This window comes from Tenrec ecaudatus, chromosome 5 (assembly GCF_050624435.1).
Source record: "Tenrec ecaudatus isolate mTenEca1 chromosome 5, mTenEca1.hap1, whole genome shotgun sequence".
Taxonomy (NCBI): domain Eukaryota; kingdom Metazoa; phylum Chordata; class Mammalia; order Afrosoricida; family Tenrecidae; genus Tenrec; species Tenrec ecaudatus.
Genome location: NC_134534.1, coordinates 672,708 through 692,486, shown reverse-complemented (window position 1 = coordinate 692,486; position 19,779 = coordinate 672,708). Strand labels below are relative to the sequence as shown.

The following is a 19,779-nucleotide window of genomic DNA, read 5'->3' as shown; positions in this document are numbered from 1 at the left end:
CTCTCGCGAAGGTGGCCCTGCGGGTGTTCCGCGGCCTTCCTTCCGGAGAGAACTAGGCGGGGCCAGAAAGCCAGGCGGGGCCGTGCGCGGCGAGGGGCCCTTTCGCTTTTCTTTCCTTCACTAAAGCCAAGTTCCGAGCCGAGAGGAGGGCGCCTTCTGAACTCCCCTTTCTCCCCAGAGTCGGTGCCCCGGGCTCTCCGGCGCGGCACCTCCTCGCCACGTGGCCTTGACCCAGTGGCTCCCCGCAGTTCCCTCTGAAGCGTTGAGGAAGCGGCAAAGTGAATGAGCCACCTGGGTGCCGCGCGCCATGCCGTCGTCCCCACCTGACTGGCCCCCGGCGCCCGGCGCCCTGCGGCCCTCGCCCTTCCCGCACCCCGCGCTGCATGCCCTCCACGGCCTGGCCCGCCTGCTGCTCTTCCCGGCCTACTGGGCCCTGGACCAGCTGCTGGGCTGCTGGGCGCCAGCCGCGTGCACGGGTGGCTGGGAGCGGGGGAGCGCGGCGGCGCGCGGGCTGGCGGCGCTGCTGCTGCTGCTGCTGCTCGGCCTGCCCCTGGCGCTGCCGGGCCTGCTGCTCTGGCTGCCGCTGCAGGCCTGGCGCCGGCCCTTCTGCTACCAGCCGCCTCCGCAGTGCTGGACGCCGCCCGCAGCCTGGAGCCCACGCACCGAGCCCGCACGCAGCTTCAGGTTCCTCAGCGCCAACCTGTGCCTGCTGCCCGACGGGCTGGCACGCTTCAGCAACCTGCCTCACAGCCAGCGGCGAGCCCGGACCCTGGGCGCCGCCCTGCTCGCGGGCCTGCGACCCTCGCGCTATGGAGCCACGGCCTGCAGTCCGCCGCAAGCCGGGGCACCCTGCGGGATGCTCTCGGCCACGCTGCCCTCAGGCCTGGACTTCGTGTGCCTGCAGGAGGTGTTCGACCTGCGCGCGGCGAGCCACCTCTTGCGCCGCCTGGTGCCCAACATGGGCCCGGTGTTGTACGATGTGGGCACGCTCGGCCTACGGCCCGGGCCGCATCTCAAGCTGCTGGGCAGCGGGCTACTACTGGCCTCACGTTACCCGCTGCTGAACGCAGCCTTCCGCTTCTTCCCCAACGGGCACCGTGAGGACGCGCTGGCCTCCAAAGGGCTACTCTCGGCACAGGTACAGGACCCCTGGGCTGTGGCGCACGGGCCCGGGGAAGTGGTGAGCATGGAGTCAGATGGCCGTGGTGTTGCAGGTGCAGCTGGGCATCCTGGACGGGCGCCGCGTCGTGGGCTTCCTGCATTGCACGCACTTGCAGGCAGCCGCTGGTGAGCTGCCCCGCCCCCCCCCCAATGACTTGTTGCTCCGGAGGCCCCGCCCCTTGGTTCACCAATCATGGCGCTGCAAATCCCGAGGCGTGCCCGCCCGCCTGGGTGGGTCTCTGGCGCGAGACCCTGGGAGAGGAGTCCAGGATGCCGACCCGAACCCCAAGCTGAGCCCTCGCTTCTCGCAGAAGATGGTCCTGTGCGCTGTGAGCAGCTGACGCTTCTACTGGACTGGGTGGAGCAGTTCGAGGCTGAGAACCGCCTGGAGGACGAGGCTGTAGCCTTCAGCATGCTCATGGGAGATCTGAACTTTGACAACTGCTCACGAGGTCCAGGAAGGCTAGGGGCGGGGCTAGGGGCGGGGCTTGGGGCAGGGCCATAAGCCTTCAGACCTGAGCGCCCCTTCTCTGCAGCGGACGCCCAAGAACAACAGCACCAGATTTTCAGCCGCTTCCAAGACCCCTGCCGGCTGGGAGCTCGACGGGATCAGCCTTGGGCCCTGGGTACGGGTGCTGCCTGGGAGGGCGGCGGGCCTGGGGAAGGCCAGGTTCCCTGATGTCACCCTTCCCCTGCGACCCCCAGGGACACTACTAAGCACCCCGCTGCTCCACCACTCTGACGCCAGCTCCCCAGAGATGCTGCGCAGGTGAGTGGTGGACCTGGAGCCAGGTACCTTGGGGGATGCATCCGGCCTTTGTTAACAACGCCCCCTCCCAGGGCCCTGGAACAGGAGGAGGGGCGCCGCCTGTACCTGACGGGTTGTCCCAGCACCAACTACTCCAAGTCTTGGCGGGGTCGCCGCCTGGATTACATCCTGTACCGTGGAATGCCCGGGGCCCTACTGATCCCGGTGAGTGCTCTAGCTGGGGGACAGGCCCATGGCAGTCGGTCGTGGGGCAGCCCCTCAACCTAAGTCTCACCCCCAGGAGGTGGAACAGGTGACCTTCAGTACCGCCCTGGCGGGGCTCACGGACCACCTGGCCGTGAGTCTACAGCTCCGAATGTCTGCACCCTCGTAACCCAGACAGACGACATGCGTATGGAAGCAAGGAATGACGCGCGCCTGGAGGCCACTGTGCCCAGGATGGGTGATTCCAAGATCTTTATTAAAGGTCACACGGCCTCCTGGGCACGGCGGTACTCATACACACTGCCCCGCTCCGGGAAAGCCGGAGCCTGTGAAGGTGATCCTGGGGATGGGGCGGGGTCCTCAGGGTCTCCGTAGCCACCCCCGCCTGGCGTGTGGAGGCAGAACACATCCTGAGAAGCAAAGGGGCATCTCAGCTCAGGGGCTAGGGCGCTCCACACAAACCTCCCTCCCCGGCCCTCCAGCCTGGATCACTGTCTGGCACTCTGTGCCCTTTCCCTTGGAAGCCAAATTAAAATGGGCTTTCTCAACTCAGCATGTTCTCTGTGGTGTGGGGCCCCCAAGCCGGAGTCCTTACCCCTGGGTACACGGCCACCGAAGTCTTTCCACCCAGGTTCACGGTGCGGCCGTCCTTACGTATCAGCAGGTTGAGGCCCCGGGCTCCCGGCCCACCCCCTGCAGGGAGAGGCAGGTGAGGGGTAGCAGGGAGACTTCGTGGAGTGGGGGGAGTAGAGAGGGGCGCCTGAAGGGCTGGCGCTGCGCTCCTCACCTACCTTGGAGGCCATAGGGCCGGAAGGCGCGGCGCTCTGTCAGTACGGAAAGCAGCGCCTCCTCGCGAAAGAGCAGCTCGCGGACCACACCATCGCCACCCCGGAAACGGCCGCGACCTCCAGAGCCAGGCCTCAGCTCAAAGCGTCGCAGGATCACCGGGTACCTGCGTGGACCGCAGGGGCTGAGCACAACCGGGAGGGAGGTGCTGAGGGACCTCATCCCCTGCCCCGCCCACTCACCTGCTCTCCAGGATCTCAGGGTCAGTGATGCGCGTGTTGGTCATGTGGCTGTGCACGCCGCTGCGCCCATGCCAGCCTGGGCCCGCGCCCGCTCCACCTGCCACCGTCTCATAGTAGCCCATGTGGTCATTGCCCAGCGTCACATTATTCATGCAACCCTAGCAGAGGCAAGCAGCGGAGGGCTGGCTGGTGGGCAGCCCTGCCCACACGGGCCCCGCCTCCAAGCTACAGCCCCGCCTCCTGGCGCTGCCCCACCCCACCCTGTGCACCTGGGAGGCAGCGCAGGCCCCAAAGGCCCCCAGGATGACGTCCACCACACGCTGTGACGTGAGCACGTTGCCGCCAACCACAGCTGCCTCTGGGGACGGGTCCAAGATGGAGCCTCGTGGAATCACAACCCGCACCGGTGCCAAGCAACCCTGGGGGGCATGGCTCTTAAGAGGGAGCATGGGCCGCCCCTCTTCAAAATCAGACACAGACACAAGAGGAGGGGCTAGCCTGGTGCATCCGCCACCACGTGGTTAGCACACCTGGTTGAGCGGGATATCACGGCCCACGAGACAGCGCAGACAGTAGATAAGGGCAGACAGCGTGATGGCTCGTGGGGCGTTGAGATTGCCAAAAACCTCAGAGCCCGTGCCGCTGAAGTCAAAGACGGCGCTACCCTGCGGGGAGAGGGATGTCAGGAGCCCGTGGCCACTGCAGCAGCCCCGTGAGGAGGTCGCCACGGGCCTGACCTGACCCAGGTTGATCTGCACCCGGAGCCGGATGGGAGAGCCATCATCCATGTGGTCCTCAGCAGACACCTCCAGAGGCAAGCCCCTCGCTTGCCTGGCCGTCCCGAAGGCCCGGAGCATGTCCCGCACAGCCAGCTCCGCGTTGGCCTGCCAGAGTGCCAAGTCCAGGGTCACCTCGGGAGCCAAGGAGTTCCCCCACAGTGCCCCTCGGCCCCCAGGATGTGGCCCATGGAGACCAGCATCCTTCCTCCCCCAGTGCTCCCCCCCCCACGCAGCTGGGGGTGCCCCCCCACCTGGATATGCGTGCCCTCCCAGGCCCACCTGGATGTGCGCCATGTAGGCCTGCACCACGTCCAGCCCATACTGCCCGATGAGCTCCCCCACCAGTTGGATGCCTTTCTGGTTGGCTGCCACCTGCGCACGGAGGTCCGAGAGGTTGTCATGGAGGTTCCGGGTACCACTGCAGCCGGAGATCTTGCCTGGTGCCCGCAGGGCTTCAGTCACCTCTGGGGGGACAGGAAGTCACCACTAAGCCACTCTCAGACCCTCGGGCCACTTGGAACCCTGGCCTATGGCCCTGAGCCCTTTCAGGACTGTGGCCACATGTGACCCTTGAATGGTTCATTGCTGCCCCCTTGGTGCCCCTTACACACACACACCCCACAGCTTCATCCACACCCCACCACCTGGGTGCCCAGCCATGGCCAGGAGCCCCACCTGGACCTGCAAGCAGCGGAGGACCCTGGAAGGGGTGGACTAGTCATTCAGCAAGCCCCCACCCCACCTCCTCATTTTCCTGTTACCTGCCACCTGGACCCTCCTCTTGCCTCAGCCCTCAGACTGGAGCCTCCTTTTAGCAAAGGATACTGGTGTGGTCATCTCTATTGTCTTGCTTGCCCTACCCTCACATCTCAAGAGCTTCCAGCCCCTCCCCACAAAGGCTGTGAACACAGCCCCAGCCCGTACTTAGGAAAGTCCTGTCCACGCTTCCCTGGGTCCTGGGCAGACATGTGTCTCGAGCACTGGCATGATTCCAGCCCATGTCCACAAGAGGACAGAGCCCAGCCATGTCCTCACCCCTGACAGCCCACTCAGAGGGCCCCCCGGGCTGTTGGCCTATGGCTTCATCCAGCTCTGTATGTCCAGAGGCAGCCCCCTACCCCCGAAGTTTTCAGCTCCCTGAAGGCAGCCCTGTGTCCCACCAGAGCCAAGCATCCCTCTTCCAGCCACCCAACCCCTCCCCCAAAACCAAACTCACTGCCAGTGAGTCCATGCCAATTCTAAGGGACCCTACAGGACCGAGCGGGACTGGCCCCTCTGGGCTTCTGAGGCTTCACAGTAGCAGAAGACCTGCTCTTTCTCTTGGGGAGGGCTGGTGGTTTTGAACTGCTGACCTTGCTGTTAGCAGGCCAACATGTAACCCACTGCGCCCCCAGGACCCCTCTTTACCCCACCTCAAGTCCCACCAAATATAAGCTTTGTCTGCCATGCCAGCTGTCCCCCATTGCTGCCCTGTTCAAGTTTCTTAGCACTTTCCTAGGTAGGTACCACCTCCCTCAGACCCCCTACTCCCTTCCACATTGGAGGGCAGGGGGCGCTCCGGGACAGAGGGCAGGGGGCGCTCCGACTTTAGCCCTTCATAGCTGTCCACTGTCCAAAGACCAGGCCAGGAAAATTCTCTAGGAGCCTAAGGCCCCTCCCACTCACCCTCCTCCTGGAAGACGCCCCCCTGCACGAGTTTGAAGGACAGGAAGGCAGCCCCCTCCTGTTGCAGGGTAGTGGAGTGAGGGGGCATGGAGCCTGGTGTGATGCCCCCGATGTCCGCATGATGCCCACGACTGGCTACGTAGAACACAGGCCTCGTCTGGCCCGGCCAGAACACCTGGGGGCAGAGTGTGGGGTCAGCTATGGCGGTGCCCCCCCCACCCCAGGGTGGCCAGGTGGGCCCTCACCGGCGTGATGACTGTCAGGTCCGGCAGGTGGCTGCCCCCCGCCATGGGGTGGTTGCTCAGGAGCACGTCACCAGGGTGGAGGTCTGACCCCAACTGCTGGATCTGAAACCAGACGACCGGCTGGGACCAGAAAGGTGAGGTGGAAGGTGGGAGTGGCTGTGGGGGAGAGGGGCAGGGAGGCTGTGGACCTGGAACTGCACGGTCTCCTGCATGGCACCCAGGTGCACCGGGATGTGGGGGGCATTAGAGACCAGCCCCCCATCTGGCCCGAAGAGGGCACAGGAAAAGTCCAGGCGCTCCTTGATGTTGGTGGAGATGGCCGTGCGCTGCAGGATTCGGCCCATCTGCTCTGGGGACACAGAGAGACCAGGTCCTGGCCTGAGAACAGACCCCAGCGGCTCTCCTGTTCCCCATGCAGGGCCGTGGAAGCTCCCCCCTATACAACACAACACAGGCCCCCTGGGGACCCCAGGAAGCACTGGAACCAGGACCTAGCTCACCCCGACCTGACCAGTCCTTAAACCCTATAATAGACCTGAGCCCCTTCTTCCTGCCCACAGTCAGCTGGACAGCCCCACAGGGACTCACCAAAGTGAAGGTCTTATCCCTTGCCTGGAGCTTCCCAAGAGAACTTGGGCCCAAGGCATTGAAGTTGGCTGGGCTATCCCCCAACCCCACCGCACTGGAAAGCTCCCCCGAGCCTACGTTTCTCACCTAGGGAGGGGTTGAAACACCCACCACTGTCAGGAGACCTAACAGAGCTGGTCAGAGAAGGCTGCCCCTCAGGTTCCCGAGATTAATCTTTCTCCTGAGAAGGGTCTCGGGGGTGCAAGCCACTGACCTGGGTTTAGCAGCCCAAGTCTGAACCCAGCAAGGCTGCTGTCCAAGCAGACCAAGGCCCTCCGGGGGTACACTGCCCACGCTATTGCCAGGAACATGCTTGGTCACTCGGGCACCCACTGCCAGGCACCACATGGGACCGGAGGCACATCCCCCATCATCTGGCCTGTGCCCACACTCAGCCAACCCTCAGATTGCCCCAGCCTGCAGGAAGGCGGCGAGCCCAGGGCCCATGGCTGCGGGCGAGGGGGCACTCACCCGCGATGCTCATGAACCGGTGTGAGAAAATGGACAGCTGGATGGGGTCAAGGCGGGCACCCACTGTGCTGGGGGCCTCGGCCCCTACAGAAATCCGGATGTCCCCCGTCTCTGTTACCTCCGCCTGGCAGCCTGGCTCCACCAAGATGGTGCTGGAGACAGGGACAGGGAGGGCAGAGGGACTAAACGGGCCAGACCAGCCCAGCCCCCAACCATGAGCCGCCCAGCCCCAGACCAAGGGACATGTGCCAAAGCCCGAAGCCCTCCAGCCACAACCCCGCAGCACCCCCAGCCAGCAGCTTTGGCCCAGCCCACCCTCCTCAGTGTGACCCGGCCAGGGCTCAGCCCACCTGTTGCTGTCGATGATAAGGCAGGGCCCCTGGAGCTTATGCCCAAAGCCCAGCTCTCCCAACAGGTACACGGGGGTCTCTTGGTAGCCCCCCTCAAAGTAGCACTGGGTCATCTGTGGAGGGTGTGGGGTCAGCATGGCCCCTAAGTCCAGCAGCCTCCCTGGGGGCCTCTCCCCATCCACACCAGTTCATCGCGGGGAGGACACCAACCTTGTCTACGCGGGGAGGTCCACTCTGGGCTTTGGGAGTGTCCTCGAGGTGAAGGCCGCTGCGGCCGGTGCCCCTCACCCGCACATCGTCCACCATCACTGGCCGCTCAGGGATGACAAAGCCAAACTCCCTCATGTACCTGTAGCCCACAGGCAGCTAAGTTGGCCAGGGAAGGTGGACCAGGGAGGTCAAGGCAGGTAGCCTCGGCCCGCAGGCCTCCTGAGAGCTCCCCAAGACACAGAGCCTGAGTACCTCTCCACGAAGCCAGCCCCGAAGTCGCCAGCACGGGGGGAGCGGGCAGTGGCTGGGTGTTGATGAGCGGAGACCATCAGGGCGCAGTCGGTGCCCTGATAGCGCAGGTGCAGAAAGCTCTCCGTGCTGATCTGAGACCTGCAGGCAGGGGCTGGGTGCTGTGCTCACCCAGCCCAGGGTCCACCTCCACCCACCCTGAGAAACAGCCACCGCAAGCCTCCCTGGGCAGGCAGGTGGGGAACCTGATGGGCCCGCTATACTCACCTGGGGAAGCCCTGGGCCCGCAGGGCTTCCACACACTGCTCCTCCAAGCGGCTCAGCCTCTGGTCCAGCTGCACAAAGGTCTCAGGACTGTAGAGCAGGGCACAGGGCTCCTGGGCCTCGTGCACCACATCCGCCAGGGCCAGGCCAAGCGCTGACAGTAGCCCGCTATGCCTATAGGGACCGGGTCACTTTGGTGACGGGCAAGGTTGTAAGGCTGTCCCACCCCTGGACAGCACACCCCGCCGCACCTGTGGATGTGCACGGTGTCCATGCCCAGGGACCGGGCGATGGCACAGGCATGCTGCCCACCTGCACCCCCAAAGCAGGCCAGCACGTGGGCTGAGGGGTCGTGGCCTCGTGCCTGTAAGCCAGAGGGAGTTATTGGCCTTCGGTGGCTCACACCCTGTGTGGCCTCCCAGCCCCGCACCCCCAGGGTAGTGTACCTGCGTGAGTGCACGGATGGGCCGGCACATGGTCTCATTGGCCACACGCACAAAGCCCATGGCCACCTCCTCCAGGCTCAATGGGGAGGCCGGGCAGGGTCCGTTTGCCAGGAAGTTGTTGACTTCGGAGGCCACAGCTTCCAGGGCCTTTCGAGAGGCCTCAGGGGACAGTGGCTGGTCCTCTCCAGGCCCAAAGATGCAGGGGAATGAGGCGGGCAGCAGGCGACCCAGGACCAGGTTAGCGTCCGTCAGTGTCAAAGGGCCCCCTGGAGATGGGCACGGGCTAGGCTTGGGCTGGAAGTGGGCAGGCAGTGGAGCAGGGACTGGGGGTCTGCGTGTGGGGAGGCTGGGGGTTTCCAGCATGGGGAATCTGGGGTTTCGCAGTGTGGGAAACCTGGATGTCTGCAGTGTTGGGGGGTCTTCGGTGTAGGGAGGCAGTGGGGGCTGTAGCATGGGGACTCTAGGGAGGTCTGTAGTGTGGGAGGCTGGGGGTCTGTAACAGAGGTTCTCAACCTTCCTAATGCCTCGACCCTTTAATACAGTTCCTCATGTTGTGGTGGTCCCCCAACCATAAAATTATTTTCGTTGCTACTTCATCACTGTAATTTCACTACTGTTATGAATCAGGTGAATCCTGTGAAAGGGTCATTCAACCCCCCCAAAGGGGTTGCGACCCACAGGTTGAGAACTAATGGTCTATAGTGTGGGGAGGCTGGGGTCTGCAGTATGAGAAGGCTGGAGCTCATGAAACAGGTACCAGTTCTTACCTTTCCGGTAGCAAGCAGGGCCAGGGTGGGCTCCGGCAGACTCGGGCCCGACCACAAAGAGGCCGGACCTTGGGGGAAGGGAAAAGTGGGATTGGATGGGGCTAGGGCATGGGGGGCTTGGGGCCCCAGCCAGCTGGTGGGACGCTGACCTGAAGAAGAGGCGAGAGCCCCCACCAGCTGCCACTGTGTTGATGTCCAGCTGCGGAGCCTGGAGGGTGACACCGGCTGTACTGGCCTCAAAGACATGTTCAAATTCCCCTGCGTAGCGGCTCACATCGGTGGATGTGCCTAGGGGCAAGGGGAGGGGTCACCATGGCAGGTGCCCAACCTGGCCCCTGAGCCTCCCTGGGTCACAGCCTATAGCCCTCATACCTCCCATGTCAAAGCCAATGACTGGCTGGCTGCCTTCGGCCCGGTACGTGGTGGTGGAGTAACCAACCACACCCCCAGCAGGGCCCGAGAGCACGGCTCGAGAGCCACTGAAGGCATCCATGGGTGCCAGCCCGCCATCCGAACGCATGAACAGCACCTGCACGTCCTAGAGGAGATGGGCAGGTGAGCAGTAAGGGGCTGAGCCAGGTGCAGGGGGAGTGAGGGACCAGACCGGGCATAGGGAGGTTAGGGAGGTAGGCAGTGAGGGGCCAGAGCGGGCAAAGAGAGGGTGGGCAGTTAGGACCCGACTGGGCACAGGAAGGTGGGCAGTGAGGTCCCGACTGGGCACAGGAAGGGTGGGCAGTGTGGGTCAGACTGGGCACAGGGAAGGTGGGCAGTGAGGACCAGACTGGGCACAGGAAGGGTGGGCAGTGTGGGTCAGACTAGGCACAGGGAAGGTGGGCAGGCCTGACCTTGAGCTGGCCCTGGAAGCCCCGGCGGAAGCCTTGCACGTAGCGCCGGATGGCGGGCGTGAGATAGGCATCAGCGCAGGCTGTGTGGCCCCGCGGCACAATGCGTACCATTGGCATGGCTTCCGAGGACAGCGACACTTGTGTGAAACCCAGCTCTCGGGCCAGAGCGCCCACCTGCTGCTCATGCTGGGCCCACCTAGGAAGAGGAGCCCATGGCATCATGCCTGCACCCACCTGGTGGTCATCCCCCCCAGCCCCTATCCGCCCAGCCCACTGTCCACGCTCACGTGTACGAGTGCATGAGGACAACAGCCAGGCTGCGGATGCCGCGGGCCAGAAGACCCTCCAGCTTTCCACGCAGGCCCCCCAGGTCCACGGGCTGCTGGATCTCCAACAGGTCCCCAGTGCGGCCTGCAGGAAGCCCTCTAGTCAGAGGCAGGTCTGGTCTGCACGTGCCCCCCTCCCCGCAGCCGCCACTTTTTTGGGTGCCCCACCTTTGACTGGTGTGCTGGCACCGGGATTGCAGTGGTACAGTACAACACGCTCATCCACCTCCACCACCTCCTCGTACAGAACTTCAGGCATGGGCACAGCCTGCGGGGAAGGCAGAGCTGGCCAGGAGAGGACCCTGGCAGGGTCCAGGTGGGCGGGGCAGTACAGGCAAGGGCGTGTCCCAACAGGTTCAGGACATGCGCAGCTGGGCTCCAGGGAGGTCCCGCCCATCAGCTGACTGAATGCCCTGCAGCCCCAGAAGCAGCTCCCTCCTAAACTGGGGAATGGGGTTATCCCACATCCAAGGTCCGTGACAGGAAGTAAAGTAGTAGGGGCAAGAACAGGAGGGCTCAGGGTGTGGAGAGTCCCTCTGAAGTGCTCTGTCCCTCAACTGCTGACGTTGGGCTGCACTGACCCTGTTCCCCAAGACTGCCCGCCCCAGGCAGCAGCCTGCGGGGGCGGGGGTGGCACCAGCACACTCCAGCTACCCTGGTGTGGGGGACTCACCAGATCAAAGAGGTCCCCTCGGGCCTGGGTGCCGATGTGCAGCAGGTCTCGGAAGCCTCGTGTCACCAGGAGTCCCACGCGCTCACCACGACGCTCCAGCAGTGCATTGGTGGCCACAGTGGTGCCCATGCGGATGCTGGCGATGCGGCTGGTGTCCAGCGGCCGGTCCCGGGGCAGCTGCACACCCCCCTCCTGGGGACACCCAGGTAAGTGCCGGCCTTCCCAGCCCCACCTGCAGCCCGCATCTGCAGGCCCCACTGGCTCACCTGCTCCAGGATGCGGCGGATGCCCTCCGTGGGCGCATCCGCATAGTTGGCCGGGTCCTCAGAGAGCAACTTTAAGACTCGCACGTGCCCACCTGGGCACTGGGCAAACACGTCGGTGAAGGTCCCCCCACGGTCAATGGCGAAATGGAAGCGACCCTCCGGGCTGCCCATGATGATTGGGCTGGCGTCTAGGAGCAGATCTTCCATGGGGAGCAATAGTCAGGGAGGAGGGCGGGCGGCGCACGTTCACCCACAGGTAGGAGGGGCCGACCTCCGAGCAGAGGCTCCGCCCCCAGGGCGGTCAGTCTGGGGAAGGGAGGAGTGTGGGGGGCGGGGGGTGGTGGGGGTCGGCCCGCTCTCTGAGGCCTGGAGGGGAGACCCCCGGGTTCAGACGGAGCTGGACAGGCCTGGGTGCAGCCTGATGTCCCCACCACGGACTTCTCAGCGCCCCTGGGGGAAACTGCGCCGGCGCAGGCCTTCCCGAGGGGCGCGCCGCTGGGCTCCCCCCGAATACCTCTGGCTCAGACCCTGGGCCCTGGTAGCTTGAGCAGGCTAGAGAGAGGGCGGGGAGAGGGCAGCAGCCGGGGGCAGCAGCCGGGGGCAGCAGCCGGGGGCAGCAGCCGGGGGCAGCAGCCGGGGGCAGCAGCCGGGGGCAGCAGCCGGGGGCAGCAGCCGGGGGCAGCAGCCGGGGGCAGCAGCCGGGGGCAGCAGCCGGGGACACTCCTTCCCATTGGGTAGAACTTCATCCCCCCCCCGGGGGCGGGGCACGCAGACGGCGAGGGCGGGGTCTCGGGAGCGGAGGCTTCGCGGGCCGCGGAGGGCGCCCTAGGGGGTCGTCCCGGAGAGCCGTGAGTCCCCACACGACCCCACAGAGCCCACCTGGCCTCCTCTCCGCGTGGCTGACGGTCGCTCGCTGCGCGCTTTGAGCCCGGGAAGAAAGCTGGCCCGCCCCCCGCAGGACCGGTCCGGGCGCCCGCCCCCGCCTTGCGTCAGCCGGGCCTGCGCCCGCCGGGACCCACGGACCTGGGACCCACCCCCGCCCGCAGCCGCGGTCCAAGGGCACCTTGACCATTGCGTTAGGGCTTAAATTCTGAGAAGGCTGAGCTTGGGAGTGACAGCCCAAAATCCATTTGCAGAGCCCCACACAGGTTAAGCCCCCATCGAATTCTTGCGATCCTTAACCAAGAGAGCAGAGACTTGCCCTGAGGAGTGGGCCTTGCGAAGCAGAGAACCTGCACCCCGTGTCCTAGGGGCTAGCTAGGTGAGCCCTGATGGACAGTCCCATAGACATGAGCCATGCCCTGTCGTGTTAACCTGACCGCCTCGGTCGCTAGGCCCTGGACCAGCCCTTCTATGTGTGCCCCAACATGATCCCACCTGTCACTGTGATGTATCCATCTGCCACCAACCGTGAATTGGTGACAGTTCCTTCCTCCCGTGCCTATTTCACTAGTGTCCCCACTGACTCCTGGGAGGCCATTTGACCTCATGCTAATGGACTCCTTCAACCAGATGATGTGCCTTTGCGTTGAATTTGTCTGTTTTAAGGCTTAATAAATGTTTTTTTAGAGTATATTTCAGATTGGGGTCTCTTTTGTACCCAAATCCAGGGATTATGCCACTCCCTCCAATGGCTCGAGTCTGGCCTGCACCCGCTGCCAAAAGCCAAGGGGGTGGTGCATCAGGGAACCCCAACTCCTGCACACGAGCACATGAGCTGCAGCCACGGCCAGTGCCAGAGCACCTACACACACCTTGCTGACCCAACTGAGAAGGGGCAGCACCACCCCACCCCCCACCCTCCCAGGCTGCTTGTTCCCCAGGTGACCGCTCTACTGTGGGGTTGGAGGTGGCGCAAAAAGAGGAGACTCAGGATCAGGTCCAGCAGAACCCTCATTCCCACACCCCATCGCAGCAGTTGGTGTCAACTACCTGCTACCCGAAGCCCCTCTACTCTGCCTGCACCACCTCTGAGCTAGCTCACCACCCCACCCCAGCTCCCATCCCATCATCCCCTCCCAAGATTCCTATGAGCCACCACCCCACTCTGTCACCACCTAAACTGTAGGGGTCCAGAACCCACCCTCCCCCTGCTTTATGCCCAGTCGTGGCCACGGCCCTGCACACATGGGGGCTGTACTTGGGCTTTGCTTATTAGTCTGTGGGAAGCAACTGCCCACATTTTCCCCACTCCAAAGATTCTGCTTCTCACCCAGCCCCATGCCCCCCTCCTGCAGAATTCATTCATTCTACTGCCCCGAAGGGATCAGGGCCCAGCCAGCAAGGGACGCCAGGCGGGCAGTGACTGGTCTGCAGAAGGGAAACCTTCCTTGGATGCCACCTTCATGCACATCTGCCATTCAGAACAAGCAAGCCCAGGCTTGCCTGACTTCCTGGGTTCCCCCACCCCCAGGCTGATCCCTCCTCCTGGCCACCCCGAAGAAGCCCACCTGTGAGATCCCTAGACTTGCAGAATAAGAGCTCCTGGACGCTTCCACAGGGTCTGCCTGGCTGGAGCAGAAAGAGCAGGGTGTGGTGAGGGCTGAGTCTGGGCTAAGGGGGACAAGAGGTGTCCCTGCAGGGGGTGCAGCCAGTGTGGGGGGCTGGGCTCTGGACCCAAGGGTCTTAGGCAGGTGGGACTGGCCTAAGACAAACCCCAGAGCTGCAGTAGTGGTGGGGCCTGGGAGGTCCTCATAGGGTGTGTCAAGTCCTGGGCCAGGTGCAGGGATCCTGCTGAGCTTGGCTGGGCCTTCACCCGGTCGGCTAGAACTGGGGCTTGGATTGGTGGCCTTGAGCCTCAGTGTCCCCTCTGTGAGACGGTGACTGGACTATGGTAAGGAACTCGTGAGTAACCCACCCCAGGGCCTGGCCCAGGTCGCCACCGGAAATACGGAGATCCTGTGGAACGCCAGCAGTGCCAGCCCCTCCCCACTCATCTCCACTGAGTCAAGCCCACTCCTCTGGCCACCCTCTGCACTCTGTCCCAGGAAAGCTCCTCCTACGGACGCTCAGACCAGAGTCCCGCAGGTCACCTTCACCTTGCAGTCCTTCACATCCCACACCCAACTGGCCAGAACTGTTCAGCCTCCAGAAAAGACCCAGAGTCGGAGATCTGAGCGCGGGAGAGGCACCCCATGTTCACACACGGGGCCGCTCCGCATCGTGCTCAGCAAGTCTTCCCAGCGTAGTCCAGAAGCACCCGCAACCTCAGCCAAAGTTCCAGCCAGTTACTGAATAGCCATCAACAAATGGAGTGGAAAGTTAAATGGACCAGGCAAAGGCCCCAATAGTCATGCGACACGAAGACCAGGCTGGATGGACCCTGGCCAGCGTCACAGGTCTGTGGAGGAACAGTCATCAGGAGGACAGTGTTGGGTGAAGGCAGTGCGGCAGGACAGGGACCCAGAAACAGGCCTGTGTGGACACAGCCACAGATCTCGGCAAAGGAGAAGAGACGGTGAGGGATAAAGGGGCTCTTTCCAACCAGCGGCACTGCAAGAGTGGGGCAGTTCCGCCCAGTCAGACAGCGTTGACACCCTTCACGAAGGTCAATTCAGAGTCACAGACTGGATGTTAGCACACAAACTACAACTTGTGAAAGTGATGCGCAGGTGACCCTGGGTTTGGTGTGGCTTTTCAGGTGTGCACCCAAAGCATAGTCTACCCATGGGAACCGTGGCCAGCCACCGGGCTCCGCTGACACTGACAACTGCTGCCTGTAAGAGGCTGCTGAGGGGAGCGGAGCAAGGGGAGGGAGAGAAAGAGAGAAAGACAAGCCCCAGGCAAAACACTCGGGGAAGGCGAGAGGTGAAGACAGGTGCTAGGACGCAGGCTCCAGCAGCAACAGTGGCCTCAAGGAGAGACAGCCAAGGCAAACTGAGCAAGAGAGCTGACCAGGACCCTCCCCAGGGAAGCTCAACTGGTGGTGAATCTGCAGGCGAGAACGCACTCAACAACACGTCATCAACCTCACTGCCATGGGTGGGGTGGGTTCGGACTCATAGCAACCCCGCCACAGGATGCAGGACCGGCTGGAACTGCTCTGGAGGGCTTCTGAAACGAAATCAGCAAGTAAGGTATCAGCTCCATTTCACACACACCCTTCCACCACCACCCAGGTGGCATTGTGGTTGTTGGGTGCTGTGCCATCCAGTTCCCGCCCACAGCTACCTACACACACAGAAGGAAGGAACAGCTGCCTGGAACCACGCCGTCCTCGTGATTGGTCCTATGCCTGAGCCCACCGCTGCAGCCACTGTGTCAATCCACCTAATTTAAGGGCTTCCTCTTCTTTCAATGCCCCTTCGCTCTACTGTGGGAGTTACATCACCTGGTGTCAATATGGAGCTTGGGAGGATTCAGAGTGAAGGGGTGGAATCTAGTCTGTCAGTCGTGTTTATAGCCAATGAGGCCTCTGTGTGAGCTTGGCCTTCCCCTGAGAATTCTGGAAGTCTTGTATTTCCTCCTTGGAAGTGAGAGGCATTCTTTCTCCGCTCACTCCCTTAGAGACTCTCTGCTGACAAGACTCAAGCTCACTCCCTGAGAGAGGCTCTACTGACCAGACACGTGGCACTACACTGATAGACCCCGTGCCCGGGGAACTGGAGGGGCCACGTGGAGGCTCCTGCCAGCCCTGAGATGCTTCTACCGCCACTGGATCCACAAGACTTCACACCCACTGGCCTGTCATCTTCCTATATTTGGCGTCATTGCATGCATTTCCTGGGTCTGAAGAGGACTCTATAGATTGGTATTGAACATATGGGCCAACATTGGACTTATGGACTTGATCTGGACTGGGCTGGAATGTTTTCTCAATATTCTTAATAGTCGATTGCTCTTGTATATACAGCTCTTTCCAATACACATATGAGTGTCCATGAATTTGTCTCTCTAGTCCACCCAGACCAACACATTTACCCAGCTTGATGCCTTTCTCCAGGGACTGGTCTTTCCTGACAATATGTCCATAGTAGGTAAAAATAAGCTGTGCCATCCTTGCCTCCAGAACAGATCTGTCTGTCCTTTTGGCAGTCCGTGGGACTGTCAGTGGTCTTACTCAGCACCACCATTCCTATGCATGGGTTCTTCGTGCCTTCCTTATTCAGTGTCCAACCGGCACACGCATCTGTGGCAATGGAAAAGACCTCGGTCTGGATCAGGTGCACCTTAGTCTTCAAAGTCACATCCTTGCTTTCCAAGCCTCCACAGCAGTCCTGTGCAGCAGATTACCTAATGCAGTGAGTCTTTTGAGCTCTTGATCGCTGCTTCCATGAGCATGGCTGATTCCATGTGTCACTGGGGAGTGAAAAATCAAACAGCAGTGGGGCACCATCTGCTAGGTGTGAGCCCAGTCACACAAGACTGCAGTCACTGTGCCGATCCCCGGGTGTTTTGCTGCCTCTCTGCTTTACCAAGCAGGATGCCCTTCTCCAGCCTGGCCTCCTGAGACACATCCAAGGCCCTTGGCACAAAGCCTCAGCACCATGAACTCTAAGGTGGCCTCTGACTGCCCGTCTCTCAGATGCATGTGTTCGTTCTTCGGGCCGTCCACTGTGAGTTAAATACTCTTCTCAAAACATGTTATTGTGTTTCGATGAGAGTTTATGTAGCAAATTTGGTTCCCATCAAAAAATTCCTGGACCTAGTTTCCCATGAGACCGGCTACATTTTCACATTATGTCAACATTTGTAAGTGGTTTTCTTGATGGAGCATTCGCATAGCATACACTAGCGTGGTTAAATCACTTTTTAAATTAGTTGTATATGCAGAATCACAGTCAGTTCTAGTGCTTCCTCCCCCTCCTGAATTCATTGTTTGCTCCCCAAGCCCCTTCACCCTCCCTATCTCACCCTCCCCACACATCCCTGATAAACCCTTGCATCAGCAATTATCTCTATGCATCTGCTCCTGTGCTTCACAAACTGGGAAACCCAGCAGTCACAATAAAAACAAGAATATCAAATGGCAAGAATAAACAATAATAATTAAAAGTTTAGATACAAATAAAGAGTAAGAAAGAAAAGATGACCATCAAAATTTTAAAAATCAAAGAAGAAACTTTGTCGTGGAACAAGCAAGAAACACTTGAGCCTAGATTGAATTCCTGCTGGGTCAAGAGGAAGGCCAACTGACCAAGTGTCAAATTATACCTTGTTCAGACCACCATCATCAAGTTTACAAGTCTCTGTCTGAGAGTCAAGCTGTCCGAGTCCCTTGCATTCAATATTCTTTGCATAACTCAAGGACATCAATTCTTCTTCAGTCTTCCTTACGAGTGTGAGGTGACTGAATGGACCATGACTCTCACCAGGCCCACGTACCTATGTCCTCAAAGGGCCACCTTTGCTTCCTAACACTCAGCCTGCGGTCTCCATGGGCACGGATTCTGGATCCCGGCCACAGGGAGGCCTTAACTGCTTCCACTTGTCCTGCACCCTGATGCTGTGGTTCTTCCTGTGAAGGTGTAGTCTGTACCATGTCTTGGTTGGGGGTTATGTCAACACCTGTGTGCAAATGTAGGGGTGGAGTTCAACCTATCAAGTCAGGTCACAGCCTAAGGATCCCTCCCTGGGGGTGAGGCATTTTGACAAGAGAGACTGGGGACCTCTCCTCTCTCTGCCCCTCCACCCTCCACCTCTGGTGAACTATGTCTGCCACCAGGGGTGGCCCATGTGGGCCGCTGACCCTGGGAGCCAACCCCGGGGGCCATCAGTGCCCCTCCATGTTCCCGCGGATCCCGGCGGCTCTGCACCCACCGGCCTGGGACCTCCCTGCACCTTTCTGGCTCACCGGCCTGCAGCTGTGTGAGGCGGGAGAGACCTCCGGCCAGCCTCAGGCCCACAGGCTTGCACTGGGCTGGGCTGGGGCGCCTTCTTGATAGGAAATTCTGTCTTGTGCATCCATCAGCATGACTGGTGGCATCTCTCTGGACAACCCAGCCTGACGGTGTCTTCAGCAGCAAGTGCTGCAGGCCGGCTTTGTCGGGATGCATCCATGTGGTGTCTGCCGCAGGTCGCAGGCTGTGAATGCATCCTGTTCCAGTCCCAACGCGCATGTATCTACGTCAGCACCTTACCTTGTTTGCTTAGCGCATAGATAGAAGGTGTGTGGTGAGAAGGTGCAACCCTGACACACACTTGTGTCCATTTTAACACAGTCTCCCCTTGTCTACTCGGTCCTCGGCCTCTTGGTCTGGGCACAGGTTCAGCATGCTCTGGAACCCCCGTTCGTCTCACTGCTATCCCTTGCCATGCTCCAGTCACATGTGTGTGCACCATCAACAAAGCCCAGGCGCACATGCCTGGCAGTCTCTGCTTTCAGCCAAGACCCACTTGCAGCCTTTGTGACAGCAGCCAGGATCACCCTGGTTTCAGAGCCTCTCCGGAATCCAGCTTGGATTTCTGGCAGACCCCTCCCTGCTGAAATCCACAGAGTGACTGAAACCCAGATCCCTGGTGACACAAATCACCGGCAAGGATGAGGCGCAGTAGGCTCACCCACTGCTGCCGGGAAGGAAAATGGCCCGGCCACATGGAAGGCCGTGGGGTGGTTTCTTACAAAACAGGTGGACTTCACAAGCCAGCGAGCCTGCTCAAACCTCTCACACCCAGGGAGTCCATGCTGACTCCCAGCACCCTGGGGGCGTCCATGCCTGGGGTGCTTGTGGGAGAAGAAGACCCAGTCTTTTGCCCACGGAGCTGCTGGTGGTGTGGGCAGCCCAGTGTGCAGCCACCATCCACCAGGGCGCCTTCGGCATTGACTAGAGCAGGGGCTCCACAGGGGTGTCCACAGCCTTCTTCTTCAGATGGCCCACCTGGGAGATGCCCATCAGCTGGTGAGTGGGCACCCACCCTGGCACATTCTCACTGGGCAGCATCCCTCAGCTCCAGAGAGAAACGGGCTTACACACCACGAAGATGTGGTCGAAGCTTCCACGCACACGGCCCAGGGGCAGGAGCCCGTCTGCCAAAGCTGCGTCCTGCGAGATCCCAGGACCTTCCTGGAGAGCCAGCCCGAGACCAGAGACGGGACGGCGGCCTCAGTGGCCCGGGAGCCCAGAGGTGAGGGGGTAGCCAGGGCATCCTCAGACCGGGAACCAAACGGCTTTGTGTGACACGTGATAGGACATCACAGGTCGGCACAGCACAAGAGGAAGCTTTGTGTGAATGAACAATGGCGTGAAGGAACCTGACTAAATCGGAATGATCTCCAAGAGTCCAACTACAGCTCACACCTGACCCTGGACATGTCCGATCACCCTCGAAAGGAGGGAGCTGCCCCTCCCCGATCAGTTCATGACTCTGTGTCCTGTACGGGTCTCTGGTCCCCACCCCCTCAACACCTCCTCTCCAGAGACCCTGCCCCCATATCTCCCCACCCCCATCAGAGGCCCCTGTCAGCCTGCCCCCACCAGCTGGACCCAGCCCAGCT

General features: G+C 61.5%; 2 protein-coding genes across 3 annotated transcripts; one reads left to right on the top strand and one right to left on the bottom strand.

The window, feature by feature from the left end:
* Positions 1–98: 98 nt before the first annotated feature.
* Positions 99–2,668, top strand: LOC142447860 (sphingomyelin phosphodiesterase 5-like). Its single transcript, XM_075549133.1, has 7 exons — positions 99–1,138; positions 1,215–1,287; positions 1,473–1,613; positions 1,698–1,787; positions 1,867–1,930; positions 2,002–2,134; positions 2,211–2,668. The coding sequence occupies exons 1-7, from the start codon at positions 308–310 to the stop codon at positions 2,301–2,303; spliced, it is 1,425 nt and encodes a 474-aa protein (XP_075405248.1). The 5' UTR covers positions 99–307; the 3' UTR covers positions 2,304–2,668.
* OPLAH (5-oxoprolinase, ATP-hydrolysing) lies at positions 2,370–12,066 on the bottom strand. Of its 2 annotated transcripts, none has more exons than XM_075549130.1 (26): positions 11,346–12,066; positions 11,080–11,271; positions 10,575–10,674; positions 10,368–10,491; positions 10,081–10,276; positions 9,608–9,773; positions 9,385–9,523; positions 9,236–9,303; positions 8,469–8,734; positions 8,274–8,386; positions 8,026–8,196; positions 7,762–7,899; positions 7,510–7,648; positions 7,300–7,412; positions 6,950–7,101; positions 6,040–6,200; positions 5,852–5,953; positions 5,607–5,781; positions 4,221–4,405; positions 3,900–4,046; positions 3,693–3,827; positions 3,432–3,581; positions 3,163–3,320; positions 2,926–3,086; positions 2,730–2,827; positions 2,370–2,544 (listed from the first exon to the last, which is right to left on the bottom strand). In XM_075549130.1, the coding sequence occupies exons 1-26, from the start codon at positions 11,550–11,552 to the stop codon at positions 2,398–2,400; spliced, it is 3,903 nt and encodes a 1,300-aa protein (XP_075405245.1). In that variant the 5' UTR covers positions 11,553–12,066; the 3' UTR covers positions 2,370–2,397. The 2 variants fall into 2 exon arrangements, with proteins under 2 accessions (XP_075405245.1, XP_075405246.1); XM_075549131.1 differs by having other exon boundaries at positions 10,189–10,276.
* Positions 12,067–19,779: the final 7,713 nt, after the last annotated feature.

Coding starts and splice junctions, on each gene's coding strand:
- OPLAH (XM_075549130.1), bottom strand. CDS start 11,552: ATGGAAGATCTGCTCCTAGACGCCAGCCCAATCATCATGGGCAGCCCG. Junction 11,272..11,345: donor TCCGCCGCATCCTGGAGCAG/GTGAGCCAGTGG, acceptor GGGTGTCCCCAG/GAGGGGGGTGTGCAGCTGCC. Junction 8,197..8,273: donor GACACCGTGCACATCCACAG/GTGCGGCGGGGT, acceptor CGGTCCCTATAG/GCATAGCGGGCTACTGTCAG.
- LOC142447860 (XM_075549133.1), top strand. CDS start 308: ATGCCGTCGTCCCCACCTGACTGGCCCCCGGCGCCCGGCGCCCTGCGG. Junction 1,139..1,214: donor AAGGGCTACTCTCGGCACAG/GTACAGGACCCC, acceptor GTGGTGTTGCAG/GTGCAGCTGGGCATCCTGGA. Junction 1,788..1,866: donor GGATCAGCCTTGGGCCCTGG/GTACGGGTGCTG, acceptor TGCGACCCCCAG/GGACACTACTAAGCACCCCG.